This window comes from Python bivittatus, unplaced genomic scaffold (assembly GCF_059951505.1).
Source record: "Python bivittatus isolate LINGU-HERP-01145 unplaced genomic scaffold, Pbiv_v1 ctg000700_np1212, whole genome shotgun sequence".
NCBI lineage: Eukaryota > Metazoa > Chordata > Lepidosauria > Squamata > Pythonidae > Python > Python bivittatus.
Genome location: NW_028277098.1, coordinates 22,704,222 through 22,730,545, shown reverse-complemented (window position 1 = coordinate 22,730,545; position 26,324 = coordinate 22,704,222). Strand labels below are relative to the sequence as shown.

Sequence of the window (26,324 nt, the reverse complement as noted above, 5' to 3'; positions counted from 1 at the left end):
GGTCCCCTCCCTTAAATGTTGCTACCTGATGAGACCTTGGAGCTGTACCTCTTTGGTGGCCACCCCAGCCTTTTGGAATAGCCTCCCACCTGAGATCTGAGGGATCTCTACCCTTTTAGCCTTCCAGAGGGCCGTGAAGACCTGGCTCTTCCCCCAAGCATTGAGCTAGGATAGGGGTTGAGCTGCAAGGAAGTTTGATCTGGAAGCTGGGGGGAAGGGTACTTTGTTTTTCATCATGTTTTTAGGTATTGTTGTGAGCCACCTAGAGTCATTATATGAAATAAGTAAATAAATAGGCACTGGGGTATAGAGTATGGGGGGCATCTCTAGCCAGATAAGCCCTTAGGGGTCCTTGTTAAAGCAGAAGCAAGTAACTATGACCCAAAACCTGCCCTCTCTAGTAAGGAAGCCCAGAAGGGACTTTTGGCTACATTCCTCTATAAACCTAACTCCCTTCACTCACTTGAGGCTAACTAGGCAGGAAGGAGCTTGCCAGAGACAGGCAAACACCTTAACCAGTATACTACACTGGCACTCCTGTGTGTGATGCCTTTACCTAAGAAATGGTAGCCTATCACTTCTGGAAGAAATTGTTTCAATCAACCTATTCTATCAATTTTTTATAAATAAAAGTAACAATATTAGTGCAAAAAAGGGCAAGCATACCAGATCTAAAGATGGAGCCCAGAATAAAGCTGACTCCTGAACTGTGGAGTTTGGGATCTACTTTTGTTAAATATCAACAGAGACATCAAAGTAGACAACTCTAGATTAAAGGGACCAATTCTTCATTTCCATGGTCAACAAGCTGAAAACATGTTTTTTTTAAAAAAAATTAAGAAAAGGATGGAGACCCTACAGTTTTCCAAATCTTGCTAAAGGACAAATCCCAGTAGCCTTTTCCTTACCCAGTATGCTGTGAGTTGTCATTTGGTAACATCTGGAGAGGTGCAAGTTGCTCATCCCTGCTTTATACTATAGCATAACTTTAGGAGACTGGTATTCTTCCCTGAATGGATTTCCACAGTATTGAGGAAGATACTACCACCCTGATTAATAGGTGCTGAAAAAAGTAGGCTCCTAATCAAAGGGCTACCAGTAGTACCTTTTTCAAACTTCTCTATATGATTATGTACAAAAACTTAACAGATGTTGGCTAAAAGCCAGAAAAACAAGATAATTTTGGTGAAAGGCAATGGGGCTTTTCTTCAGCTTAAGAAACCCGCAGGATATCCAGAAGCCAGTAATCAAATATAATTCTGGACCAATGGTCAAAAGTTATAGAGAAAAAACAGAAGGGATTTTTTTGTCTCCACATATTCAGATTTTAAAAAGAGCATTTTTAATTACTTTATCTCCTTGTTGTTTTATGTATATTAATCAGTTTTTAATTAAATTTTTTTAAATTTAATTTTAAATACATTTTTGTATTTTTCTTGTGTGCTTTACTAACCACACAAATCACCTTCTAGGAAGGTGAAGTTTCAATCCAATTTATAAATAATGATCAAAGGTAAAATGTAACTTTTATGAAAGGGCAAAACTGATCTCTGGGAAATAATGCTATAGACATTTTACTTCACTTTCCTAAAATTAAAAAAGGAGCAAATGAAGTTTAAAATAATGTTTTATATCTTGTCTTCTTCAATTCATAAATTAAGACACAAGCTCTTCAAACGATAATATTGTCATGTACTTAATTGTTACTTTTTGAAAATATGATGCAAAAAAAAAATATCTTGAGTACCTTTATAGCATAGTCGGAAAAAAAACATCACACTGAAATCAGGGTTTTAAAATATATATATAATTTAACTCCAGAATTAGTTAGGTTTCAAAATCGCAAAGACAACAGCAATTCCTTCACATCTGACCTACAGTTCTTAAACATCAGCTACTGAAACCCTCAACAGTAACTAGCAAATGCTGTCAGGGCACACAGCCAAATAACATCTGTTCCAGTGTGAGAAGTGCCTTTTGTTTTATGCAAGGAGATGGCTTTTTTTGGTGACACTTTGCTTCAGAAAACCTTTAGGAGCTGCTCATCACCAAACCTTTCGTGTTCTCTTCCTCTTCCGTTTGATACATTCAATGACAGTTTTAGTCACAGCCATTTGTGCTTGCTTCAAAATTACTTTAACTGAGCCGACACCAACTCATTGAACAGTTTTGCGAGTCCCGCAGCCTCAAATTCATGTTGCAGCTCATCCAACGTTGAGTATTCTTTGACTTCAAACGCCTGAAACCTACATTGTACAAAAGAGACTTCATGACTATGCCTACTTCTATGTCAGAATATAATTATCAATTCAAAGCTGGTTTTCTAGCTGAACGCAACTAAATCGTACCTTCTGTGTTCAGCCTGTGCTTTTGCTTCAAAGAGTACGCTAATCATTTTCTCTTTACACTTCTTTCCGCTTGAATCCACATCTACCTTGCTCGTTTTTTGGAGAATAAGGTATTCCTAAATCACAAAGGAAAAAAATAATCCAACAACATTAATATAGTATCATCCATAATAACTCAAGGACAAAAATTATTGACAGAAATAATTATTTCCAGAAAGAGCTTCTAAATATGTCTTTGCTGAAATCTGTAAGGCAACCCTTGGCCATTTTATTAAAGGCAGGATTACTCTTTCTAGTAAATAACCCTACCAGTGCAAAGTATGCCCATGTTGCACTTACATTTTCATGTGAACTGTGAAAGACACATACTTGAGTGTACACATCCTGACAGTTTACAAGTTTATGTACAACTGCACCAAGCCTTCCAGACAGCTTCGCTGAGCATCTTTAGCACTCTTATAAAAGCAGAATTATACCAGACCTAGTTCCCCTCCAATTTATCCTATTTCTATTACGTTAACTCACATGAAAAACAAATGATTTATATAACTAGTTTCTGAGTTACACTTTCCATCATCTGCTGCAGTGAATATTTAAAATGTCTCTGTATTCAGCCACAGGTGTTTTTGTTAGATCATTTCCCAGGGCAAGGATAGGCAATTTGTGTAAAAACACACACACACATTTTTTTCCAGTGGCCAAGACCCCAGTGGGTATAGTAGTGATGTCAGCTTAGTTTTTTTTCTGCTTCAAGGGTTTGTTTTCTTCCTACATGAATTAAACCTACTTGAGGATTAACATACTGATTTTTTTCCTGTATTTTGCTAAAGATTAGCTCTGGGGGCTGCAGAAAAGATGAGGGTTTTTCTGCCATGACCTGAAAGCTCTTCCCACTCATCCTATCTAACAATGAAAGGTCCTTCTATTTAATACTCAGTGCAAGGCACGTTGCATGGTTTAGTCACAAGATTTCATCTTTTTCACAAATGAGAATAATGAACAGGCATGCTCCTACAGCAAAAGTCATCCAACTCAGAGCTGACAGACTCAATTCTGAAATGGTGAAGGGCCCAGGATGGTTTTAATTTATCATCAAACAACAAAGTCTTACAAATTTAGACCTCTCACTCACACACAAGTCAAATCTTGCAAACTTTTGTATGGCTGGGGACCATTTGTTTAATATTGGCTTTGCAGCCTCAAAATATAATCAAGCACACACACAAAATGCAAACAGGCCTTTGCATGTGCAATATGGAAAGTTTTTAAGGTTTAGGTTGTATAATTACTACAGTTCTAGTCAAAGGCTTCAGAGGAAAACTCTCATACTTCTTCTTCCCCCACCAAGCAGAGCACTACAAAATCATGGCTGTAGCATGCTCGAGAGAAAACAATTATTTTTTATACACACACACACACAGTACTGTGCAAAAGTTTTAGGCAGGTGCGAAAAAATGCTGTAAAGTAAGAATGCTTTCAAAAATATATACTGTAATTGTTTATGTTTATCAATTTACAAAATGCAAAGTGAGCAAGCAGAAGAGAAATCTAAATCAAATCAATATTTGGTGTGACTACTCTTTGGCTTCAAACCAGCATCAATTCTTACACTTGCACACTTTGTACACTTGCACAAAGTCAGGGATCTTGTAGAGTTAGAGTCAGCTGTATGATTAACCAATTATACCAAGCAGGTGCTAATGATCATCAATTTCATATGTAGGTTGAAACAGTCATTAACTGAAACAGAAACAGCTGTGTAGGAGGCTTAAAACTGGGTGAGGAACAGCCAAACTCTGTTACTAAGGTGAGGTTGTGGAAGACAGTTTCATGTCACAGGTCATACACCATGGCAAGATGGAGCACAGCAACAAGACACAAGGGAGTTAGACTGCATCAGCAAGGTCTCTCCCAGGCAAAAAATTCAAAGCAGACTGGGGTTTCAAGATGTGCTGTTCAAGCTCTTTTGAAGAAGCACAAAGAAATGAGCAACACTGAGGACCATAGATACAGTGGTCAGCCAAGGAAATGTAATGCAGCAGATGAAAGACACATCATGCTTACTTCCCTTTGACATTGGAAGATGTCCAGCAGTGCCATCAGCACAGAACTGGTGGAAACCAGTGGGACCCAGGCACACCCATCTACTGTCTGGAAAAGTCTGGCCAGAAGTGGTCTTCATGGAAGAATTGTGGCCAAAAAGCCATACTTCCAATGTGGAAACAAGGCTAAGCAACTCAGCTATGCACGAAAACATAGGAACTGGGGTGCAGAGAAATGGCAGCAGGTGTTCTGGACTGATGAGTCCAAATTTGAAATATTTGGCTGTAGCAGGAGGCAGTTTGTTCGCCAAAGGGCTGGAGAGCGGTACAATAATGAGTGTCTGCAGGCAACAGTGAAGCATGGTGGAGGTTCCTTGCAAGTTTGGGGCTGCATTTCTGCAAATGGAGCTGGAGATTTGGTCAGGATCAATGGTGTCCTCAATGCTGAGAAATACAGGCAGATCCTTATCTATCATGCCATACCATCAGGGAAGCGTGTGATTGGCCCCAAATTTATTCTGCAGCAGGACAACAACCCCAAACATACAGCCAATGTCATTAAGAACTATCTTCAGCGTCAAGAAGAACAAGGAGCCCTGGAAGTGATGGTTTGGCCCCCACAGTGCCCTGATCTCAACCTCATCGAATCTGTCTGGGATTACATGAAGAGACAGAAAAATTTGAGGCAGCCTACATCCACAGGAGATCTGTGGTTGGTTCTCCAAGATGTTTGGAACAACCTACCTGCTGAGTTCCTTCAAAAACAAGTGTACCTAGAAGAATTGATGCTGTTTTGAAGGCAAAGGGTGGTCACACCAAATATTGATTTGATTTGGGTTTTTCTTCTGTTTGCTCACTTTGCATTTTGTAAACTGATAAACAAACAATGACAATATATGTTTTTGAAAGCATTCTTACTTTACAGCATTTTTTCACACCTGCCTAAAGCCTTTGCACAGTACTATATATTTTAAAGGATATATACCACTTTTTTTAAAAAAGGACCAGTGGCTGAAAACCACACTTCAGGAATGTGATAAACAGAAGTAGGTCATGATGGCAGCAAAAAAAACTGCCAATAGAATAAATTTCCACCACCGTGATAATGTAGAAATTTAAAATCAAACATGTTTATTGCCTCAGTAAACTGAGACTACACATGTCACTAAAGATAGTGACTCTGTATCTTTGTTTTAATGTTGTGTTTTATTTATTTATATTTCAAATTTGTCACTGCCCATCTTACTGCAGAGCGACTCTGGGAGGTTTACAGTACCCTTTACAGTTTTGTACCCTGATGTTTTAATTGTATTATTTATTCTATGTAATTTGCTAAGAATCTTTTTTATTGCGACAGGACAAAAATAAGCTACATATATATGGAGAGAGAGAGAGAGTTTCTCTGAAGTCAAGATCAACTCCTAGTGACTTAATGGTTACTACATCCATGCATTAAAAATGTAGCAAACAAAGATGAAAAGTAGAATCTCCTTCAACCCAAGTTCAGCTCTTAGGGATGTTACGGATACTTTTATGCAGTTTTCTTGGAAAGACTATGGAACAGGTTTGCCACCAGCTTGTTTGTTTATTTGACTTTCCAGTCTACAATAGGCTAGCCTGGAATTCTCTGAAAGTCTGTTTAAATTGTAAGTATAGACTACATGACCAGCATAAACTTCTCCATGTTTACTTAGAAGGCAGGTCCGCCAAGTTTAACAGGCTTACTTCATTTGAAGTAAAATAATATTGCATCCTATTGTATTATGTAGTGATCAGATTAGTGGACTTGGGCCATGCAAATTTATACACCCTGCTGAGGTCTCAAAAAGAACAATGACATCCATTCTCATTAAGATTTGCCATGAGGACTGAGTGTACCAAACCAAGTTCACTGGAGAATAAAACAGTGAAACCAAAACTGCAGTAACTGAGGGCTGTTGTGAATGCAAATTGCTCAAAATGGCATTAAACCAAAAAACAGAAAGTTCCACTTTGACATTTAGGAGTAATTCACATTTAGGAGTTGTTCAATTTTCCCATCTGTCAGTTCACATATATATTCCCATATAAAATTCCAAGCTACTCATAGGACTGTAATTATTATCCAGATCTAAATAATATAATCCATTTCTGAACACAAATTTCTACCAGTTACATTTCATTGGGCATGAAGGCATGACAGAATACTACATTTGTCATGATTCATCCATAATTCCATACATCAGAATAGAAGATATGTGTTGGCCTATGTATAATCAGCATTGTTAGTTACTGATAATTTTTCAGCCTTTGATATGATCCGATACTCTGGGGAGTGTATATCATTTGTTGCATCCTCTTTCCTTTTGTCCTTGTAAACTGGATGGACAATTAAGGCTCTGATTTCCTAGCAACTTCACTGGAAAGCTAGCTTCTCTTTTGACCTTTTGATCTTAAGGCCCTTTATGTTAGTGACTTTCTCCAGAACAGAGGAAGTCACAATAGGTTAAAACCCCCAGGACCATTAGTCCAAGTGAAGCAGCTGCCTGTGGTAGCACAAATTGAGTATCATAAAAGGGCAGCAACTTTTTCATGATTAATTAATGCATTAGTATTACATGGTTTACTGTTAGAAAGTATGAAGAGCACTTGTGTGGTAAAGGTGCCTTATTAACTGGACTGGCCTAGGAAAAAGAGGCCATTTGCCACTGTATCTCAAATAGCCATTGTCTTGACCCAGCATCTGGACTCCCCATAGAGTGAATAGCCACAGAGGTAGGCCCAAAGTTCTCCCACCATGTACTTCATCTGCTCGTTCTCTTGTGTGAGACCAACCCAGGCAAGTGGAGAGAATTCTGCCTAACTTACTGTGGCTACTCATTCTTTACCTGGGGGGAGAGACAGTGATGATTTCCTCAGTGCAAACTGTGGCTAGCCTTGCAAACCCAATATTAAACATTGCCATAAGCACAACTTTTATGGAGGGGGAACCCAGAGGACAGAGGGAGAAAACAACCAGGGGAAAGTGGTGTTTGAAGCGGAAATCAGCAACCAGCCAGGATATCTCTGGTAGTTACTGCTACCAAGCAAAATTCTCACTCATTCCCATTCAGTATGCTGCCAGCCGCAAAACCATCAACAAAGAGCAACACCTGCACCTTAATGTCCTGTTTGTCTCCTTGAAGAAGTACTAGAATCATCTTGCCCATAAACATCAGTCTTCCTGCCAGGTTAAGATCTCTACACCATTTTTCAACCGTTTTGATATATTTTCCTTTTGCTCTCATATGGTCTAAATGCAAAAGGACAGTCCAGACATCATCATCCTCAGGTGTTTTCACTGATAGAGTACTTATCCCACTGCAGGCTGGAATTTCAGCTTCTTCAACAACAGACTTAAAATTCTGCTTTATCCAGACGATCAGCTCATGGACCATGGGCTGTGACAAATGCCTTGCTGCTTCTTCAAGTAATCTTGCTCTCACAACCATACACTGTGTCCTTGTAAGTTGTTCAGAATTAAGCGAGATATTTGGCAAGCTTGATGGGTAACTGAGTGGTAAATGAAACAACAACTTTAGCAATATATCTGTACCCACAGGTCCTTTCACACTGGTCTGGATCCTGAATGAGATTCCCTTTGTTTCTGAAAAGAATTCAAAAGCAATAATCAACTGAGGATCAAATGAAATATTCTCAACAATTTGTTAGTTACCTGCTGTTAGGAAAGCTCAAATAGTAATCAATACTTTATACAAGTATGGATTTTTTTTGTGCAGGGCTGTGTTTTGTTTTGGATTTTTTGGGAGGGTAATGATACATGAAAATCAATGCATCAGATGTGAAGTTTATGAAAAATTGACTAAGGCTTATCTAGGAATAAGCCCTTTGAACTCAGTGAGTCTTGTTTCTGAGTAAACTTAAGTAGAATAACATAAAATACTTGGCCCACTTATAGCTAGTACCAAACCAGGCAATAATAAAGTACTTAAAATATTTGTTGGGAAGGCAGCTGAGGTAAATTTACTGGTTGCCAACTGGTTTCTGGGCACAACTCAACCAGCCATTTAGTCTTAACTCTGAAAGCTTTAAATAGTTTAAAATCTGATTATGGGCAACTTGCTTGTCTTGGTATGAACTTATTCAAGAGACAGAGACAACTGTGGGAAAGGGCCTTCTCCTGTATCAAATAGAATACCCTTCATCGGGAGTTGCACTTAGTTCACACACTTTCCACCATTAAAAGTCAAGATTTTCTTCTTCATTCAAGCTTTCTGTGTTGGATTAACAATTATTGTAGCTGCTATTTTACTTGATTTTAATTGTTTCATGGTTTGTTTTTTAGTTGCCCTGAATGCCATATGGCCCACTTTGGGTAGAAAAGTAGGGTGTAAATTGAAATAATAAAACAATATAAATACAGAAAACTGTAAGCTGTATCCACAACTAAAAACGATTAAGTCTCCCTATTTTCAAATGTCTACTTTAAGTAACAACTAAGGCTGGATCCAACTACTGTATGTATTAAAAAAAAATAAACAGGTGTGAGATTAAATAAGGCACACTTGAACAACTTTTGATTTCATATTACACTAATGTTGTACTCATGTTTTCATCAACTGTTTGCTCTTTCAGTAAGTCAGTCATCAACAAAATGTCAGGCCTACTTTAAATATTTTTATTTTAAAGATGGTAAGGAGTTTATTTTAAAGATGGTAAGGAGTTAAGAAAATAAAGGAATAAATGTGGATTACTACACATCTAAAGTAATACAGAATTCCTGTTGTCACATGAGGACCAAGGGTGGGAATATGCAGGGATGGGTGACTGTAAAGAAGCTATTAATTTTGTTCATCCTTTGAAAGTGATTGTGCAAAAAATGTTAAGTATTCGAACTATGAATCAAGAGTTATCCCACTCAAAATGTTAAAACCTGACATCATCCAATGAAACTGATTGACAGATTCATGACAGATAAAGGAAGCATACCTTCACACAACATATACATGCAAATACTGTCACCAAACGCAGTGAAGTTTTCGAAGAAGAATCAGACAATTTCATGGAGATCAATCTAGCAATGATTAATAGTCATGTCAGTGTCTGAGTGAGAAAAGGGATGGGAACTTTCCAGGTGCGTGTGCATGCGCGCACACACACACACATTGTCCTTCTCTAAATTACAGTGTTTTTGAAGTAAATACTTTTATTTCTCTAGCATATAGTGGCTTTAGCTTAACCACCTACTTGCTATCTCTATACAGCAAAAGCTATATATATATAGCAAAACTAAATGGAGTTTTTTACAGTTTCTTCTCTGCCTCGCTCCTTCCTTCCCTGATTCACACAGATTTTCCTTATCACAACTTTGATGCGCTCACTCCATTAGACAGCTCCAGTACTTTCAATTCTTGGACTTGCTTTCAGTCTAGAGAGGAGGAAGGAAAGGGGGGAAATCACTCTTTCCCCAGACTTTCAGAAGCCCAGCACCTTTGTCAAGCTATCCTTTCTGACGTGTGATGTCTGGTATGTTCTTTCCAAACGCAGCTGTTTTTTCCACCTGCTAGTCCACACTGCAGATCTCTTTCTGATCCTGCGTGCTCCTGCTGGGTGCTCAGCCGCAGGTTCCTCCTCCAGCTGTGCCTGGATCTGCACAGCACCTCCAGTGCACACAGCAGAAATACAACACCCGCAATGTCCAACAACTTCCTCCATTGCCTAACAAATCTGCTTTTTATACAGTTTCACCAAAAGTCAGCAGTGCCTACTCTCTGGTGTCTTAATTAGGCAAGAAGCTTCTTGGTGTCTATGTGATATTTTGCACTTTAAAACTGAGGCCAATTTTATACTCTGTCACAGCCAGGGCATCTCATTTAGCCACGGTCAATTAAATGAAAGTTCCATATTTAGGGATAGGAATAATCCTGAATATCTGTATAGGGGGACGTATTAGTGGGAAGGGCTGGTGCTTGTCCTATTCCATAAAGAATGGTCACATATAGGGAAAAAGATGGTGAAATAGACAAATGGATTTTTACATTGCCTGTTCTAGAGATACTACTACATATGAGTTTTTGCCACATACATAAATAGCTTGTCAACGTAAGAGCCATGATCCTAATACAAGAATTATTTCTTATTATTATTTTGGCAGGCTTGCCCCACTTTTTCTCCAGGAATTTAAAGTGGCTTATATGAAGATGTCCATTCATTTTATCCTCACATCAACAATCTTGTGAGTTAGGTTAGGCTAAGAGAAAGTGTCTGCCACAAAATCAAGCATGACCTTTCCATGGCTGCGAGCAGATTTTAACCTGGGCCTTCAAAGACCTGATTCAACTCCTGAACTATTATATCATACACTAGGTGTGGTAAGGTAGGATTCCCAGATCACACATCCATGACAGTATGTTGAACCTAAAAAGCCTAAGTAACAGTATGTGCAACTTGCTTGAAAATATAAGTCACTTCTAAGTAATACCCCACCCAGCACCAAGAAGCATGGTTAAGAAGGTTATACACAGCACTGCTATTTTATTTCTATCATAAATAAGGGAGAATCTAAATGTATGATACTATATGACTAAACTTATGAGCCAGGAAGTCTCTAGCTGAATTGTCACCTCCACTGTAAACTACAGTGGTGCTTAAAAGTTTGTGAATCCTTTTGAATTTTCAATATTTCTGCATGAATGACTTAAAACATGATCCGTTCTTCACACAAGTCCTAAAACTAGATAAAAAGAACCCAATTAAATAAATAAGTCAAAAACATTATACTTATTCATTTATTTATTGAAGAAAATGAGCAACCACTATATCTTGGTGGACCATACTACCTGCCATATAAGCAAATTACAAACTTGCTTTACAGTTCCCCAAACTTTTCAGCTCATTGACCCCTTCATGAAATTTCACATTGTTCATCCACCCGCAAACATTTATTATATGAAAATAATTTAATAAATACTACTTTAACTAACAGTACTATGAATAATAATAACAATAATAATGGATAGTCCCATTGACCCTTCGGGGTCAATATTGACCACTTTGGAGAGTCCTGCAGGGATATTTAAAAATTACTTCAACAGTAGACAATAATCAAATGAATCAATATAACTAAAAGGCAACTTTTTAAAAGCAGATCATAGTACATGATTTGTAATGTAGCATTTTCTGACAAGGATATAGCTAACATAAAACAATAACAGTCCTTTTGTGAAATTAAAAGAGGACAAGGGACCTCATCTGCTTTTGACTAAAAGAGAAAAATAATTAGGGAGTAAGATGAAAGATGCTCTTTTTCAGATCCTTGCTGTTTTTTCTCTTTGATGTATTTCAACTACTTCACCCCATTTCTTCAAAAAGTTGCTAAAATGTCAAGTAGATTCATTCTACAGGGAGAAGACAGATTTGAAAGATGCAGTGGAGCTGTCCCAAGCCTCAGATGAGTCCTTTGAAGTGGCTTGTCTCTGTCCTACCTCCCAAGTTTTATCCTTTTTTTCACTGATCACAGCCCTCCCCTCCTCCCCATGACTGCAACGGCTTCACAACCTTCAGTGCCCTCAGTAAAACAACAGACAAAGCTATTTAATGAGTGAGACAAGCTGAAATGATTTAGGCAGCCCTGAGAATGACTAATGGGAGGCAAGGCAAAATTTTCTGTTGCCAAGAGCCTTCACAATCATGCCCTCATATAATGTATAGGGGTGTAATACCACCAATGAGAAAGTCCACTGATCTGTCAAATATCTTTGAACAACAAGACCCAGAATCCCCACCCAGGCTGTGGAAGACTGCTCCAAGCACTACAAGCACATTAATCTCAGATACTTGGCTTGTGAAAAGGGATTTGGTCAACTAACTGTCAAATATTTTTCAATACTCCATAGAAGCACAAGAAACAAGACCTAATTCATCCATTTTCTGTGCCACATTGGGCAGAGGAGGTAGCAGGATGCCCTGACTGCATCTATCAGTGATGTAGCCATAGACTTGATCTTGGGTGAGGCAAGATGGGGTTCACAGGCCACAGACCTGGAAAGCAGCAGTCCTTGGTCTACGTTTGCTCCTTCTAGTTATGGTAGAGTAGGAAGAGTAGGAAAGAATTTTGCTAATTTGCTAATTTGCTGATTGACTTCTAAGAAATGGTGTCAGGATTGCTTTTCTCATAGCAGCAAGGCTGTATTTTTGCCTAACTCTATACAACTTATCACACCGTATAGTATTAAAGACATATGGATGTAATCTTTTTCAGAACAATCTGCCCCACTGCCACAATGGAAAGGACCAAGCTGGTCCTACGTTTTTTCACATTTTCCACCCCTGACACGTGGTCGTAGGAAGGGGGACTTTCCCTCCAAGCAATAGCTGCCTCCCTGTCCTCCACGCCAGAACGGATTAACGGTAATTACATTGAACCTTATGGGGAAATCTGCTTTGGGTTGCGATCAATTCGGGCTGCGACCAGAGTCACGGAACGAATTAAGTTCGTAACCTGAGGTACCACTGTAATGCTGTGGTCTTAACAAATCAAGGTGATCAGCTGTGCACATGATTTTTTTTCTTTGTTTACTATATCAATCATGATGGATAAAAGAAAGCAAACCAGAACCCCATTACTGTATGCAGCAAAGAAATTATGTGAAGCCAAGAACTACATCATTCAGCAATATCTACTGAAATGATGGTGGCCTGCAGAAAGTGATGGAAAAAATTAAATAACAAAAATGCCACTGCATCTATAAAACTAACAAATGTGACATAAGCATTTATAAGTGTACTGGATGGCATAATCTCCAATCTATATGGCACATTATTTGAGGCATTTTTAAGATGATACAAGATGCTTCAATGTTCTTGTCACAAGAGATTAGCTTACTTTCCCCTTGCAAAGCTGAAGAACTACTGCTTTGTAAAGTGGATCAATATTAGTAATATTTACAGTTCTAAGAAAAAATATTGCCCCCTTTTAGATGTTTTGCATTTTTGCATTTCTTTGTCACTGAATGTTATCAGAATTGTGCATCCAACAGATATATAAGCAGAGCCTGAATGAATAAATAACACCAAAGCGTGGTGCTTATTTTACTTATTTCATAACGAAAGTCACCCAACATGTGATGCTGTTATTGTTTTGGTCCATTAAGACATCTTGGCTCCTGCTGGTACAGAACTGGTGTGAAAAACCAGTTGTCCCTTTAAATCCTGTAACTGGTTATGCCACTTTTAGCTGCAACAACTGCTATCAATGCAGTGAGTCTGTAATTTCTGTGGAGTCCTTGGTGCTGGCAATACTGGCAGGGCAAGCTATTATATATAAACAGGGAGAAAACCCCAAACTCATTAGCACTGATGACGTTATTTAGTCAGGTAATGAAACATCTACAAGCAAACAACCAAGTTCAGAGAGCACCAAGGACTCTACAGTTCAACTCCGAGCAAAATATATTTTCTTCTATATCTGTAATATAGAACTTATTCTATATCTGTAACTTCTGCAACTTGTATCAGTATGTCACATTGCTATATAGAAATTATGGCCTATTCCTCCATGATGACCTGCTTAAACTCAATAACATTTCAGGCCCTGCCACAAAATTCCAATGGGATAAGATCTAGACTTTGACCTGGCCATTCAATGCCATAAAAAAGTTAGAATAGTAAAAGAAGTAAATCACTTTATGATTCTAAATACTTTGTATTCAGTTATTAATTATTCCCCTGCCTGCAAAGGCAACACTTCTGCTACTATGCCAGTGTGTGATTACCTTCAACCATATCTAAGTACAGGTAGTCCTCATTTAGCAAATGCCTCATTTAGCGACCATTCACAGTTACAACAGTGATGAAAAAGTAACTTTATGACCAAGCCTCTCATTTATGACCTTTGCAGGTCTGTAAAGCAAAGGAAAGCTGAAGTAAGATTATAAGCACAGTCGCAGTTTCACTTAGCAACTGCTTCACTTAACAAACGAGTTGCTGGTCCCAATTGTGGTCACTAAACAAGGACTACCTGTCTGTACAGCAATTACTAAATTCCCCTTAGGTCAATCAAGCACTTCAGATAACTTAGCTGGCAAGTTATTTCATGGCTAGCAGAATGCTCATCTTTAGTTCTTCTTCATCAGGAATTCTGTACGAGGTAGATCTGATTATTTATGATGAAAGACTGATAGAATTAGTGAAGGATGCAAAGATGATGAGCAGTTCTGAATGTGAGAAATATTTTTTGTTAGTATCAAAAGTGCATCTTGGCAAAAAGTGATTATGGAAGAAAAGCAAGAGGGAAAGTAGAATGACCGCAAGAAGAGAAAGTACCAGTCCTGTATGGGAAAAAAAAATTAGAAGAGAATCTCCCAGTTAAATGAACGGAAAATGGACAAAAAAGTAAAAGTGCATGAAAACTGCTTAGAACTGACTGAAGAGAATTATGTAATAAAGTGCTACACAGAAATGGGTGGAGTTACAGTAATGTGAAGTATGAAAAAGGATTCTTGGTAGAACATTGAAGTGAAAGAAACTGTTTTGCTGAGAACAAAATGCATATGAGAATGAGTGCTGGAAAAAATAAGGATAACAGAAAGTATTATAAAATCTATATATAAAGAGAGCTGCAGACAATATAGCCAAAGAGAGAAAGAAATGGATAAGATTAAAAGAGAAAGAGAAATATAGAACAGTTTTGATGGAAGTAGAAAATTGTTTCAGAAGTAAATGAAGAGGTCTAAACAAGGAGCCTTCAGCAGAGTGAACAGAATTAAAAATTAAAGTGGTGAAAGCATCTGGGATGAAATTGAAGTGAGGGAAGGCTGGATGGAGTATTTCAGAGATTTGTATGGGAATGATGATATGCCAAAGAATGGAGTTGAAACAAATGCTATAAGTGTTCCCATCAAAGAAAAAAAAGATGAAAAGGAAGTCATAAATGCTATGAAAATGTTTTAAAAAATGCTAAAGCTGCAGATGTAGATGGTATAAATGAAATGTTAAAATATGGAGTGCTTTGCACCTCATCTTTTCCCCCATACAAAGGGAAAGGTAGCAAGAGTGAATGCAAAAAGAACAGGTGGATTCATTTGTTAAATGTGTCTAGAAAGTTATGTGGCAGAATAAATGGGGTAAAAGAGATGGCAATGTGCAAAATCTTGGAAATGTATTTCACTTTAATAACACTTTATATTTGCCTGCTCTGTCAGCAGAGGTGTTATCCGAGATAGAGAGCAGTATATGATCATACTGTTGACATTTACTGTGCTAATAAGCTGGATTCTTGCACCTACTTTCTCATTGCTGCAACTGCATGCTTATCCCAGCAAATGTAGTGCTGGCACATCTAAAATGGTTTCCTATGTTTGGTGTCATCTAAAAAGAGCTTCTTATCCCACATCTGCGAACCTTCTATGTCATGTATTCATTTTGCATTGCTCAGAGTTATCCGCAGAAATCCAAGTTTTGATGAACATTTACATATATGACAAGCTGGATGAGCAAACCCAAGCAGAGGAGAGAATGGATTAATAAGTAAATTATGTCATTCTATCTGCAACATTAATCTTTGGGACTAGGCAAATAAAGAAAAACAGGTCTTCGTTAATTAGCTTATTTAAATTCATACACACATCGTTTTCAATAAATCTTCTTCTGAATGTTAACCATGCAATTTTAAGCTTTGGAAAATTCATGTTTTTATATACCATGAGTGGAAGGAGAAAAAAAACCCTTATATCCCCTCCCAAGTCAACAGTCCTCAAGGCATCTGTCCTCTGGTCTTCTAAGGTCTCTTTATTTAACACAACCATCTTGTAGAAAAGTATCTCCCAAACATAAGCTGACTTTTAAAAAGGTTTTCAAGATACCGGTTTCTGAGTAGTTGCTGATAGGGAGACCTAAAGAGATTAGAACAGAGATCCCTTGATAGCTAAGGAAAGTCAATTTCCATTTCTCATTGTGCACATATGAGCATTTTAATCTACTGGGCTGGTCACAAAAGCACCTTTTTACCAGCAGGAAAATAAAGGAGGCTGCTCTCTACCATCCTTTTCAGCTTCCAGGATGTTTTGTACCATTTGGGTGTATGTGGGGGGGGGCTGTTCTGAGCAAGTGAGCACACTGGCAACCAAAGCACCAAGCTACACCACTGGCATTTTAGTTTCTAAGAATGTCTCTGAGTCCTATAGTCCTATTAAAACATGAATAAGTGGAAAGCTAGCTTTTGTTTGAGACTTCTCCTTAGCAGCATGCTAGCTTCCCACTTATTCATGTTTTAATTTAATGTTTTAATTACACGAATCTTTAAAACTCTAGTGGGGGAAGGAAGCCTTGAGAGCATCAATGAAAGTATCAGCAGGTACTCAGGCACCACAGGGCCCCATGCTGGGGAACCAGGATCTACTGCAGGGTGACAACTAAGTTATCCATTGAAAGGCGTGTCACTTGCATGAAATAAAATGTACCCGTGCTGTTCTGGAAAACCAGACATGTGAAACTCTTTAACATCCCCCTAATTCCAACATTAGAGGTACCTAAATAGCCAAACTGCAAGTTATGTGGGAGACCCACAGTTACTCTCCTTGTGTTTCCCTCCCTCCCAATATAACCCCAGCAAACTGTCAAATTGGTTCAATCAATGCTAGAAGCAGAGGCTCTTCTGATCTTAGCTCCTTATGCCATTTCTTACTTATATGCCTAAATTAGCCTTGTATTCCTCACTTAGAAGAATGAGTATTTCTCCCTGCAGGCCAGAACAACAACTTGAAGTAGAAGGGCAACGCTGGACAGCCTGGGGGAGATGACTGAACATATTGCTGCTTTAAAAAGATTAATAATTCCTTTCGCCTAATGGCAATTAAAAACAAAAATCTAAGAAATCAATCAGGTTGCCCATATAATCTCCAGTTTATAGTCAACAGGCCTGAAATGCATGTTCAGTCCTTGCACCCAAAGTAATGGAATTAAAATTCTTACAATTGGTTGGAACACACTTTGTGTTTCTAGATCTCATGACTGGGCTCCACAGCAGCAAGATTTTAGTTGTTAGAGCAGTGATTCTTAAACTGGGAGTAATTACCCCCAAGGGGGTAATTTGGGTATACCCTGGACATAATGGAGCAATTTTAATTGTTTATGAGCCAAAGATCCAGTTTGGGAGTGCCACTACCAAGATGCTTATGTAAAATAACAGAGTCGGGGGTGTTTTTTGGGTGGGGGGGGAAACATTATTTAAGACCGGGAAAAGGGGTAATTGGGTCAAATACTTTGAGAACCACTGTGTTACAGGGCTGTTGGGGCTGTTCACGCTGATCTAGCCAAAAGTTATTATCTGAAAGCAGTCCTTGGTGAACTTATTCAGACGCACAAATGGATGGTTCACACACACTTATCCTGATTCAGCAGTCACTACTACAAAGACAATATACCAAACGAAGTCTGTCTGGTCTTGACCATAAAAAGGGGACATGTGTAGGGTCTCCGTTGCTTTATTTGCTAGGTCAGAATCAAAGTGTAGGAATCTTTAAAATAATCAACCCAAACTAATCAAATCTCCAAAAATATTAAATACACAAGAAATCAGAGAACAAGAAGATTCAGGTGAAATAAAACTTTGTGACCTACAACATTCCAGAATCAAGTGTTCAACGTATTTCATTATGTATTGCAGGAACTGGAAACAAGAAAAAATATTTAGAAATGGGACTAATGCAAGAGATTTAAGGTACCTTGGCGTACAGGTATTTGAGATCTTTCCAATCCTAAACATGGATGAACACTGTTCCAGCTAATCTCCATTTTAAGAGAAAGCTCTTTCATAAATTATTCACATCTAATTGGGATGTCACAAAGATACTCCTGGGATCTACAGCTACAAAATTATTGTTCTGCAAAACTGAAATATATATATCATAATTGCATATTTGCAATATTTGAATCTGCTTCCACAAATTAATTTATTTATACACAGAAACATACCTCATAACTGTAGATTTGTAGCACTTGGGGCCACACAGTTAGAAATTCAATGTCCTAACAGTGAAGGACAGAGGTAAACAACTTTTTGGGTGGTTGGGCATTTTGAGAGCATGGCAGTAAGTGCTTTCACAACATGACTGCCATGGTGAGCATTCATAAAACGCTTTATGCAAGCTTTTATGTCATATGCTCATTTTACATTTCTCAGAGTTATCCAGAAAAATCCAAGTTTGATGAACATTTATACATAAAGTTGCTTACCCAGAAGGAAGAGCTGAAGGACGGATATGTACATACATTCTCCCCACTTGGTCTCCTTCTGATTTGTCAGATTCCAAGTCTCAGAATTTCCAACTAGCATGAGCAATAGGTCATGCTAACTTGAAATCTTGGGAGATGCAGTTTAACAAATCTAGAGGGTGTCAGATTGGGGAAGGGTGAATTAGTACATGATAAAGTCACTTCCAGAAGCTAAGCAGTTGCAAATTTGTACACAGTGCCTGAATGCAAGGATGCTTAGCAAGCTCATCTGGCAGAATAGAAATGTTCTGAATATATGAAGAAAACAGAAAGGGAATCTTCACAAATGCATGGATGAGAATATATTTGCCTTCTAGGGGCGTGCATTCAGTGTGCTTCCAAACTGTTGCTGTTCCCAGTGGAAATGGCAGAGAGAAGAAAAATAACCAGAGTTATCAAAATACATGCTAGGAGTATTTTTACAAGCCTTATGGTGGGCTGATAGCTATGGAAAAAAACCCAAATAGAACCACAATCGGTGGAATCAGCAGGCTTTTGACTATCAATAACAGGAGACTTGCAAGCTTTTCTGCTATCCAACCATCTGCTGGCTATTTGTATGACATACTAAATCACAGACTACCCACCCACATTTTAGCCTTGCACACTGGGTGAGCCCACACCGTGCAGCTAGTTCGGTGTGTTGCTCAAATTGAGAGAATTGGGTCAACTGAGTAAACCATGGTTAAGTTAATCATGGACAAGCATGTCAATCAAAACATAGTCTTAATGGGAGATAAAGTGCTGGATAGGATTCTGGAAGCTACAGCTGCTCCACACGTGAAAGATGCCAGGTTAGGGAAGGCTGAGTTACATCAACAAACAAAAAACCCACAGCTATCATAGACACATTTTGCCAAAAAAAATGAAGTGACAACTCTAGCAACTATTAGGGGGACTAATATCTATTGACATGTTTTATGAGCCTCATACTGTTCCCTTTTCAGTGCAGTAAAATCCCAACATTCTTAGCTTGGTTTCTACAGGGCAAGTGAAGGACATACTCCAGTTTCTTCTTGGATTTAATTTAGCCACAAGACTTATCTGGAGTCAGTAGCCACGCTGACTGAAGGATTCTGTAAGTTTCTTTCTCTTATATGCTACTGCAATCATAGCTGACTAAGAGTGGCTTACTGACCTACAACTAGTAGTAAGTTGAAACAATATACAAGAATCTCCATAACAATGGTAACAAATCCCTAATATCAAGGACTAACCCACACACATATTCACCCACCAAGAAAAACAAGACAAATACAACCCTCAGAACCTAAAGGCTTGCTGAAAGAGCTAGACCTTAAGCTCCTTTGTAGAAGGAGAGTTGGAGTCTGTGTGATGTCAGGGTGAAGGCTGTTCCAGAGAAAGGGAGGAGTAGCAGAGAAGGCTCAGCTCAAAGATGTCTCCAAATGAAATACCCTAAGGGATGGAATCCAGAGACAGCCCTTTCTTCCAGATCTTTAAGGGACAAGCAAACACTGCTGGAGCAGATGGTCCTCAATCTCAAATGGTTTTAAGATGACCAGCGTCTTAAATTGCACCCAGAAGATTCCCTGTTTTGTTAGAGCTGAGTTCAGTGTATTTCTTCCCATTAACCTAAAACTTTCCAGGCACCAAAACAGAACCTTAACCATGTCTCTGACCTACCTAAAATGAAAACATATAGCTGAGTATCATCGGTATATTGATGACACTTGATTGCACAGTGATGAATGACCTTCCCAAGTAACTTCATGCAGATGTTATAAGAAAAGAGAGAATATTGACTCCTGTGGCATCCTTCAATCACAGCAACACAGTGCCCCATATTCCACACTTATAGGTAGCTCAGAAGGAGGCCAATGAGTGATCAAACATGACAGGAGGGTCACATTATTCATATCCCAATCCAGCCATAAATCATCCACAATAGTGATTAATGTGAATTTAGCCTACAATATGGATTCAGAGTTGAAGTCCACAAATCTGGAGGAACCCCAGGTTGGGAAACACTACTTTAACTCCTCTTCCACCATAAACAGGATATAAATGAACAATCACATCATTTAAATGCCAAGCATAGAGATACTGGGTTGGGAGAGTCACTGGCATTGCAGTACTTTTGGGAGAGTCACTGGCATTGCAGTACATTTGCAGTACCTAGCTACCATCTTAGTAAAACTTAGGTGCCACAGTTTAAGTGTTGGCATGGAAGGAAACGGTTAACTATATTATTCAATTAAATTAATAATAATTAAATATATATTTCTTTAAATGACATGATTACTCATCATACTGTTAGCATCACATGGAGCTAGACTCTAACAACGCAAAGGACCGCTTATAATATGTGCTTTGACAAGCTAAGGAATATGAGATATCGTCAATATAAAGTCCATTAAGGCCTCGTTTTAATAATCAAATAGCAAGGGTAAGGGATGAACACCATATCATTACTTTTTCTTTCTTTTTCAAGCTTGGGAACTTATATTTGAAAGAAAGAATGTCTACTGCAGATTTCCTGAGGTCCCTTTTAGCAAGCAAATTCTGACTAGCATCATTCACTCACCCATCATAATTTCTCATCTTCAATTGAGGAAGCTTAAAAAAATGGTGACAGAAATATGACACCCATTAGAATCTGCTGTGTCAAAAGCTGCCAACAGTAAAGATGTAGGACTTTCTAAAACTGTCAGGAAAAAGATGCTGAATGGAATTTGCCCCTGCTAATACAAATGCAAACAGAATAAAATTAGGTACTCAGAATAACTGGTGAGGAGTATGTGAGTGTGTGCAGTACAGAAGCACACCTAGATAAACTGTCACAATATGTTGCACATCAGTGATTTTCAAACTGTTTGCTTTCAGGGACAGTTTTCCTACATGTACGAAGTTCATTCTCCACCACCACTGCATCAAGTAACCATCCAGCGGAGCTCTTTCAACGATGAAAAATTTATTTTAACTAAGCCTCAAAAGAGAGACATCAGAATTGTTCAGAACTTTCCATGCCTAATTTATTAGGCTTCGATAATTTCACTCATATTTGCTGACAATGATCTCAACATTAAGAGTAGCTTCTACTGAAGCATCCAAAACACTTTCTGATCCAGTTGCATGAGATCATCTTTAATAAATGAAGCTTGAGGATTTAGACAGGATACTTAAAGCGCTGCTGCTCTACTCCAGCACACTTCGATGGAACCGATTTTTCTGGGCCATTGCAATATAAGGTTGGCACCAAAATCTCCTTGGTTGACCTGACAGAAGGTATCTGAATACAGGTAGTGGTATTTACAACTTCCTCTGAAGATCTGACACCATCAATTACATATTTTAGTAGCTAGAGAGAGCACTTGAAGAAGGGTTTACACTCCTACCTCCAGGATCATTTTCAGTATATAGCATTGGGGGATTTCAGGCCTTGGGATCCCATAGATTCTATCTTATTCCCATGCTCTTCATTATCCACACAAAGTCACCGTGGAGAACTGTCACTTCCTGCAGAGCACCAAACCTAGTTCTGCTAGAGCCTCAAAGAGAGAAAACACCCTAATAAAAATAAAATCTCCTTCAAGTCAAGCTTGACTCCTGGGGGTTTCATGAATGCATCCATGCAGTCTTCTTGACAGCAGGGTGGAGGTGGTTTGCTACTGCCTTCTGGAATATTTTCTGATGTTCAGAACTACCCTATAGCCCTGGGAGTCCCTGGTTGCCTCCCATCCAAATACTAATCAAACCTGAACCTGCTTAGCTTCAAAATTCAGACAATGTCAACCAGGTGCTGCCACTTGCATGTGTCACCTTTCATCACCCCCCTAGAAATTAAGACTACCTTTATGAGTCATGCTGTTACTTAAAGAAGTTTATCTATCTTGACTGTTTCACTAGGAACCTACAACAAACCTTGGAACAACCCACAGTTCCCACAAATGTACTTTAAAACCACTGTACCATGCAAACAAAATTCTGACAGAAAGTATGCCAATAGCATCACGGACTAGAGAAGCTAAAGTGTTTTTTGCAACATACCAGAATGCATATTTAATGGGCATTAGTGATGTTTAGCAGTCTGATGGTAAACTCTTGTAAAGCAGTCTTGGGGCTTTCAGTGGCTACTGGCAGCAAAGGAGAATGTTTGGTTCAGCTTACCAGCAGGTGTTGACAGATAGGCAGGGTAGAAGGGCAATGCTTACAAGAGGAAAGGGAACGCGATGGGAACATTTTACATGTTTACAGACGTTTGAGCTGAGAGCGGGGGAAATAAATAAATAAAGTTTACATCGAGTAATTTATCCCCATGCTAGGGATAGAGGGAAAAAACGGTGAGAAAACACATCTCATAGGAAACTGGTATTACCTCCTGCTTGACATAAAAGACACAAGCTATATAGCTAAAGAGGGGAAGCAAAAAAGATGAGGGAGCTGGTGGTATTTCGAAAACATTTTACTCAAGTTAGCCTGCTCTGAAACAGCTGAATGCGGTTTTACACTGCCAGTCATGGCTTAGTCCTTAACATTCCCTTGATTTCATTTAATCTGATATTGCCATCTTTCTTTATTCTCTTTCCTTTGTATTGTTGTATGGCTGCCACATTTTTATTTTTTGTACCGGGGGTGTTTTAGACTGTATTTTTTCCTATGTAAGCCCCCAAGTCATTCTGATTTCAGCAGCATCAAAATATACTTAATAAATAAATAATAAAACCAATTGACTGTTTCACTAGGAACCTATAACAAGCCTTGGAACAACCCGCAGTTCCCACAAATATACTTTAAAACTACTGCACCATGCAGGGGAACTGCTAACATAGTTTAGGAAACTGTGCAGAAGCACACATAAAGGAAAAAAAGGGGCCTCCTAACAGGCATGCATTTTGTTGAAAATGACAGCATCAACTGAGGTGGCTTCTGGCAAGATTTTGAACATACAGTTGCCCGCCTCCCTCATAAAATGTGATATTGTACAGATTACATATCTCCACGCTCTAACTCTAAGAACACCACCACCAAAAATACCTAAAAAACACAATACAGATAGTTCTTGTTTAACAACTGCCTTGTTTAGCGACTGTTCGCAGTTACGACAGTGATGAAAAAGTAACTATGCAACCAATCCTCACATTTACGATCCTTAAAGGTCTGTAAAGCAAAGGAAAGCTGAAGTAAGATCATAAACACAGTCACAGTTTCATTTGGCAACTACTTCGCTTAATGACTGAATTGCCGGTTTAATTGTGGTCGCTAAACAAGAACTACCTGTAGTTGCACAAGCATACAGTCTTTTGACTGCTGGAGCTAGGAGTCCTCTGCCCGAAAACACTGCAAACCCATCAGTGCCAAACTGTAGCACCAACAGGTCCATTTGAAAAAGGCTGTTGATGTGGAAGGAGGGGGCAAGGGCAGGGAAACTCTGCAGACAGCTTTACTACTTTTAGAAATCTCACTCCTTCCACCCCAGAAGCCAATCCTGCTGTCCATGAGGAGATAGTGACCTTCTGTATATACTTCAAACCAGCCTTTCCTTTCTAAACGGGTGACAGTCCTGGTACAAGGAAAAGAACCAGGCTAAAAACTGGAGCTCCACCCGCTTAAAATCATTGGTTCTTCTTCAGGGGGAATTCAAATATCCCCCAGCACAAAGAGCGACATGCCAATTTTAGGTAGAAACGGACTGAGCTTGGGGAGATCATTTGGGAAATGCTAAAAAAAAAATACACCCTATATTTGAGGGTGCAAAGCAGGATGCAACTACTGATGTGGCTCTCATGGGCAGGTTTTCCCTAACCGGGCCTCTTAATATTCCCATCCTGTGTTGCAGACTGGGCAGGAACATTAGCGGTCAAAATATCTGGCAGGCACTGATTGCGAGCCTTGTTTAAGGGGAGCCCCTGCTCTTTTTCCTCGAGACAAAAGCAGAGGTTTGCATCTCATGATTAGGACGGTGCTCTTACACCCCCAGGTAAATAACGCGACGAAACAGCAGCATGTCACAGTTGCAAAGCAGTCACCTGACACTTCAAGCACTTCGCATTCCTCTCTCCCACAGTAAATAGCAGCAATGGCAGAAAGCTCCTCCAAAGCTACCGCCGACATGGCAGAAAGGGACCCTTCCTCGCTGTCGCCCCACTCCGGTCGCAAGCAAAAGGCGAGAGCAGCACTTCCACTTCCGCCTGCCATAAAGCGGCAGCAGACGGAAAAGAAAGCATATCCCCACGAGGGGGCGCTCCGCTACCTTCAGTCCGAACGGGAGAGGCTGCTTGAAATGTCTGCAGCGGAGGGCGTTGCAAAATAACTGCACCGCGCAGCGTAAATTGCAAATGCAGCACGTTGACCCCCAGTGATAGTGCCCACACAGAAGAGATGAGACGAATGTGAGTTATGTGCTTTACTGAAATCCACACATCTTAAAGTTCCCAAGAACACACAGCTTTAGTGCATCAATGTTAGTATGCTTATTTCAGTGTCCCCTAACCATTGGTCCTTTAGAGGTGTTGGACAATAACGCCCATCATTCCCAGCAAGTCCAATATGGCTGGATTATGGGCATTGTAGTCCTACACATCTGGGATGGGGGCTGATACAGTGCTTAGAACAGTAGGATTAATACTTGGGATGTGTTCAGATTCCAGCTAGGCAAAACTTTTGCGAAACACTGGCTTTGCCTGGTCCAGATTGACCTCACAGGGTTATTGCAGAAAGCTAGTCTCTGTTGGATGAAGAGGAGAAGAAACATGCTGAAACTATAGCTACCTGTTGTTGGGAGGAGGGGGGAAATTTATTTATTTATTTATTTATTTGCTTATTTATTTAATTTGTCCCCCGCCCATCTCCCCCCAATGGGGGACTCTGGGCGGCTCACAACACATTAAAACAATAGATAAATATACAATTAAACCCTATAACAATTCATATTCACAAAAATAAAAGGGAAATTAAAAGGATAATGTTCATGAACTGTTTTTAACAGTATCAGGTAAATAATTCCCTACATAAAATCTTGAAATATGCTAGTATAAGTACAGTATTAACAATCTGAGTAAAAAATGCTGATACATTAAGGGTCCCTCAGACATTGCCTTTCTTTACATGTTCAGCCAAATCAAACTCCACATTTAAAGCAGGATAAGAATCCTTGACCACTTTTTTGTTGTTTTTGTTAAGTTACTAAGAGTTGGGAATGGTCATACAGTTGTTCTCAGAGCATCCTTCATCTTGGATAATTCAGGCAGGACGGTTACAAAGACTGTGCTTGAAGGACATTTTCACAAATGTAGAACTCATCAACAAGGTTGCACAGAAACCAGGAAAGCCAAATTACTCCTTTTCTGTCATTCTGAAAGAAATCTATGTGTACAGTACTTGCTACATGTCCCATTCAGCCCCTCTTTATATTTTAAAGCAAAAAGGGTTATTGGAAGAGTAAATCTCCATATGTAGTAATGTATGGTTTCCATTTCAGAGCCTAGTCAGCACAAACAGCACATAATTTCAGATTACAAATAAGGATTACAATTTAGTTCCTGCAAGTCAAATAAAATCAAACAAAATCCCACCCTTGCGTTGCAGGAGTTTGCTTCCTCTTTGTTGGAATGTTATTTGTTGGCATAATTTAAAAATGCGATTCCATTATGAACTGACTAAAAGCAGCCATTATGTTATCTCAGAATTCTGCTTCACAGTTCCCATCTAAGTACATTTGACTTCC

The 26,324-nt window shown here is 39.0% G+C and overlaps 1 protein-coding gene across 1 annotated transcript; it reads right to left on the bottom strand.

The window, feature by feature from the left end:
• Positions 1 to 1,758: 1,758 nt before the first annotated feature.
• RWDD3 (RWD domain containing 3) lies at positions 1,759 to 24,798 on the bottom strand. The gene is made up of 4 exons (XM_007426721.4): positions 24,628 to 24,798; positions 7,528 to 8,015; positions 2,349 to 2,464; positions 1,759 to 2,246 (listed from the first exon to the last, which is right to left on the bottom strand). Exons 1-4 carry the CDS (start codon positions 24,794 to 24,796, stop codon positions 2,132 to 2,134), a joined length of 888 nt encoding a protein of 295 aa, XP_007426783.2. The 5' UTR covers positions 24,797 to 24,798; the 3' UTR covers positions 1,759 to 2,131.
• Positions 24,799 to 26,324: the final 1,526 nt, after the last annotated feature.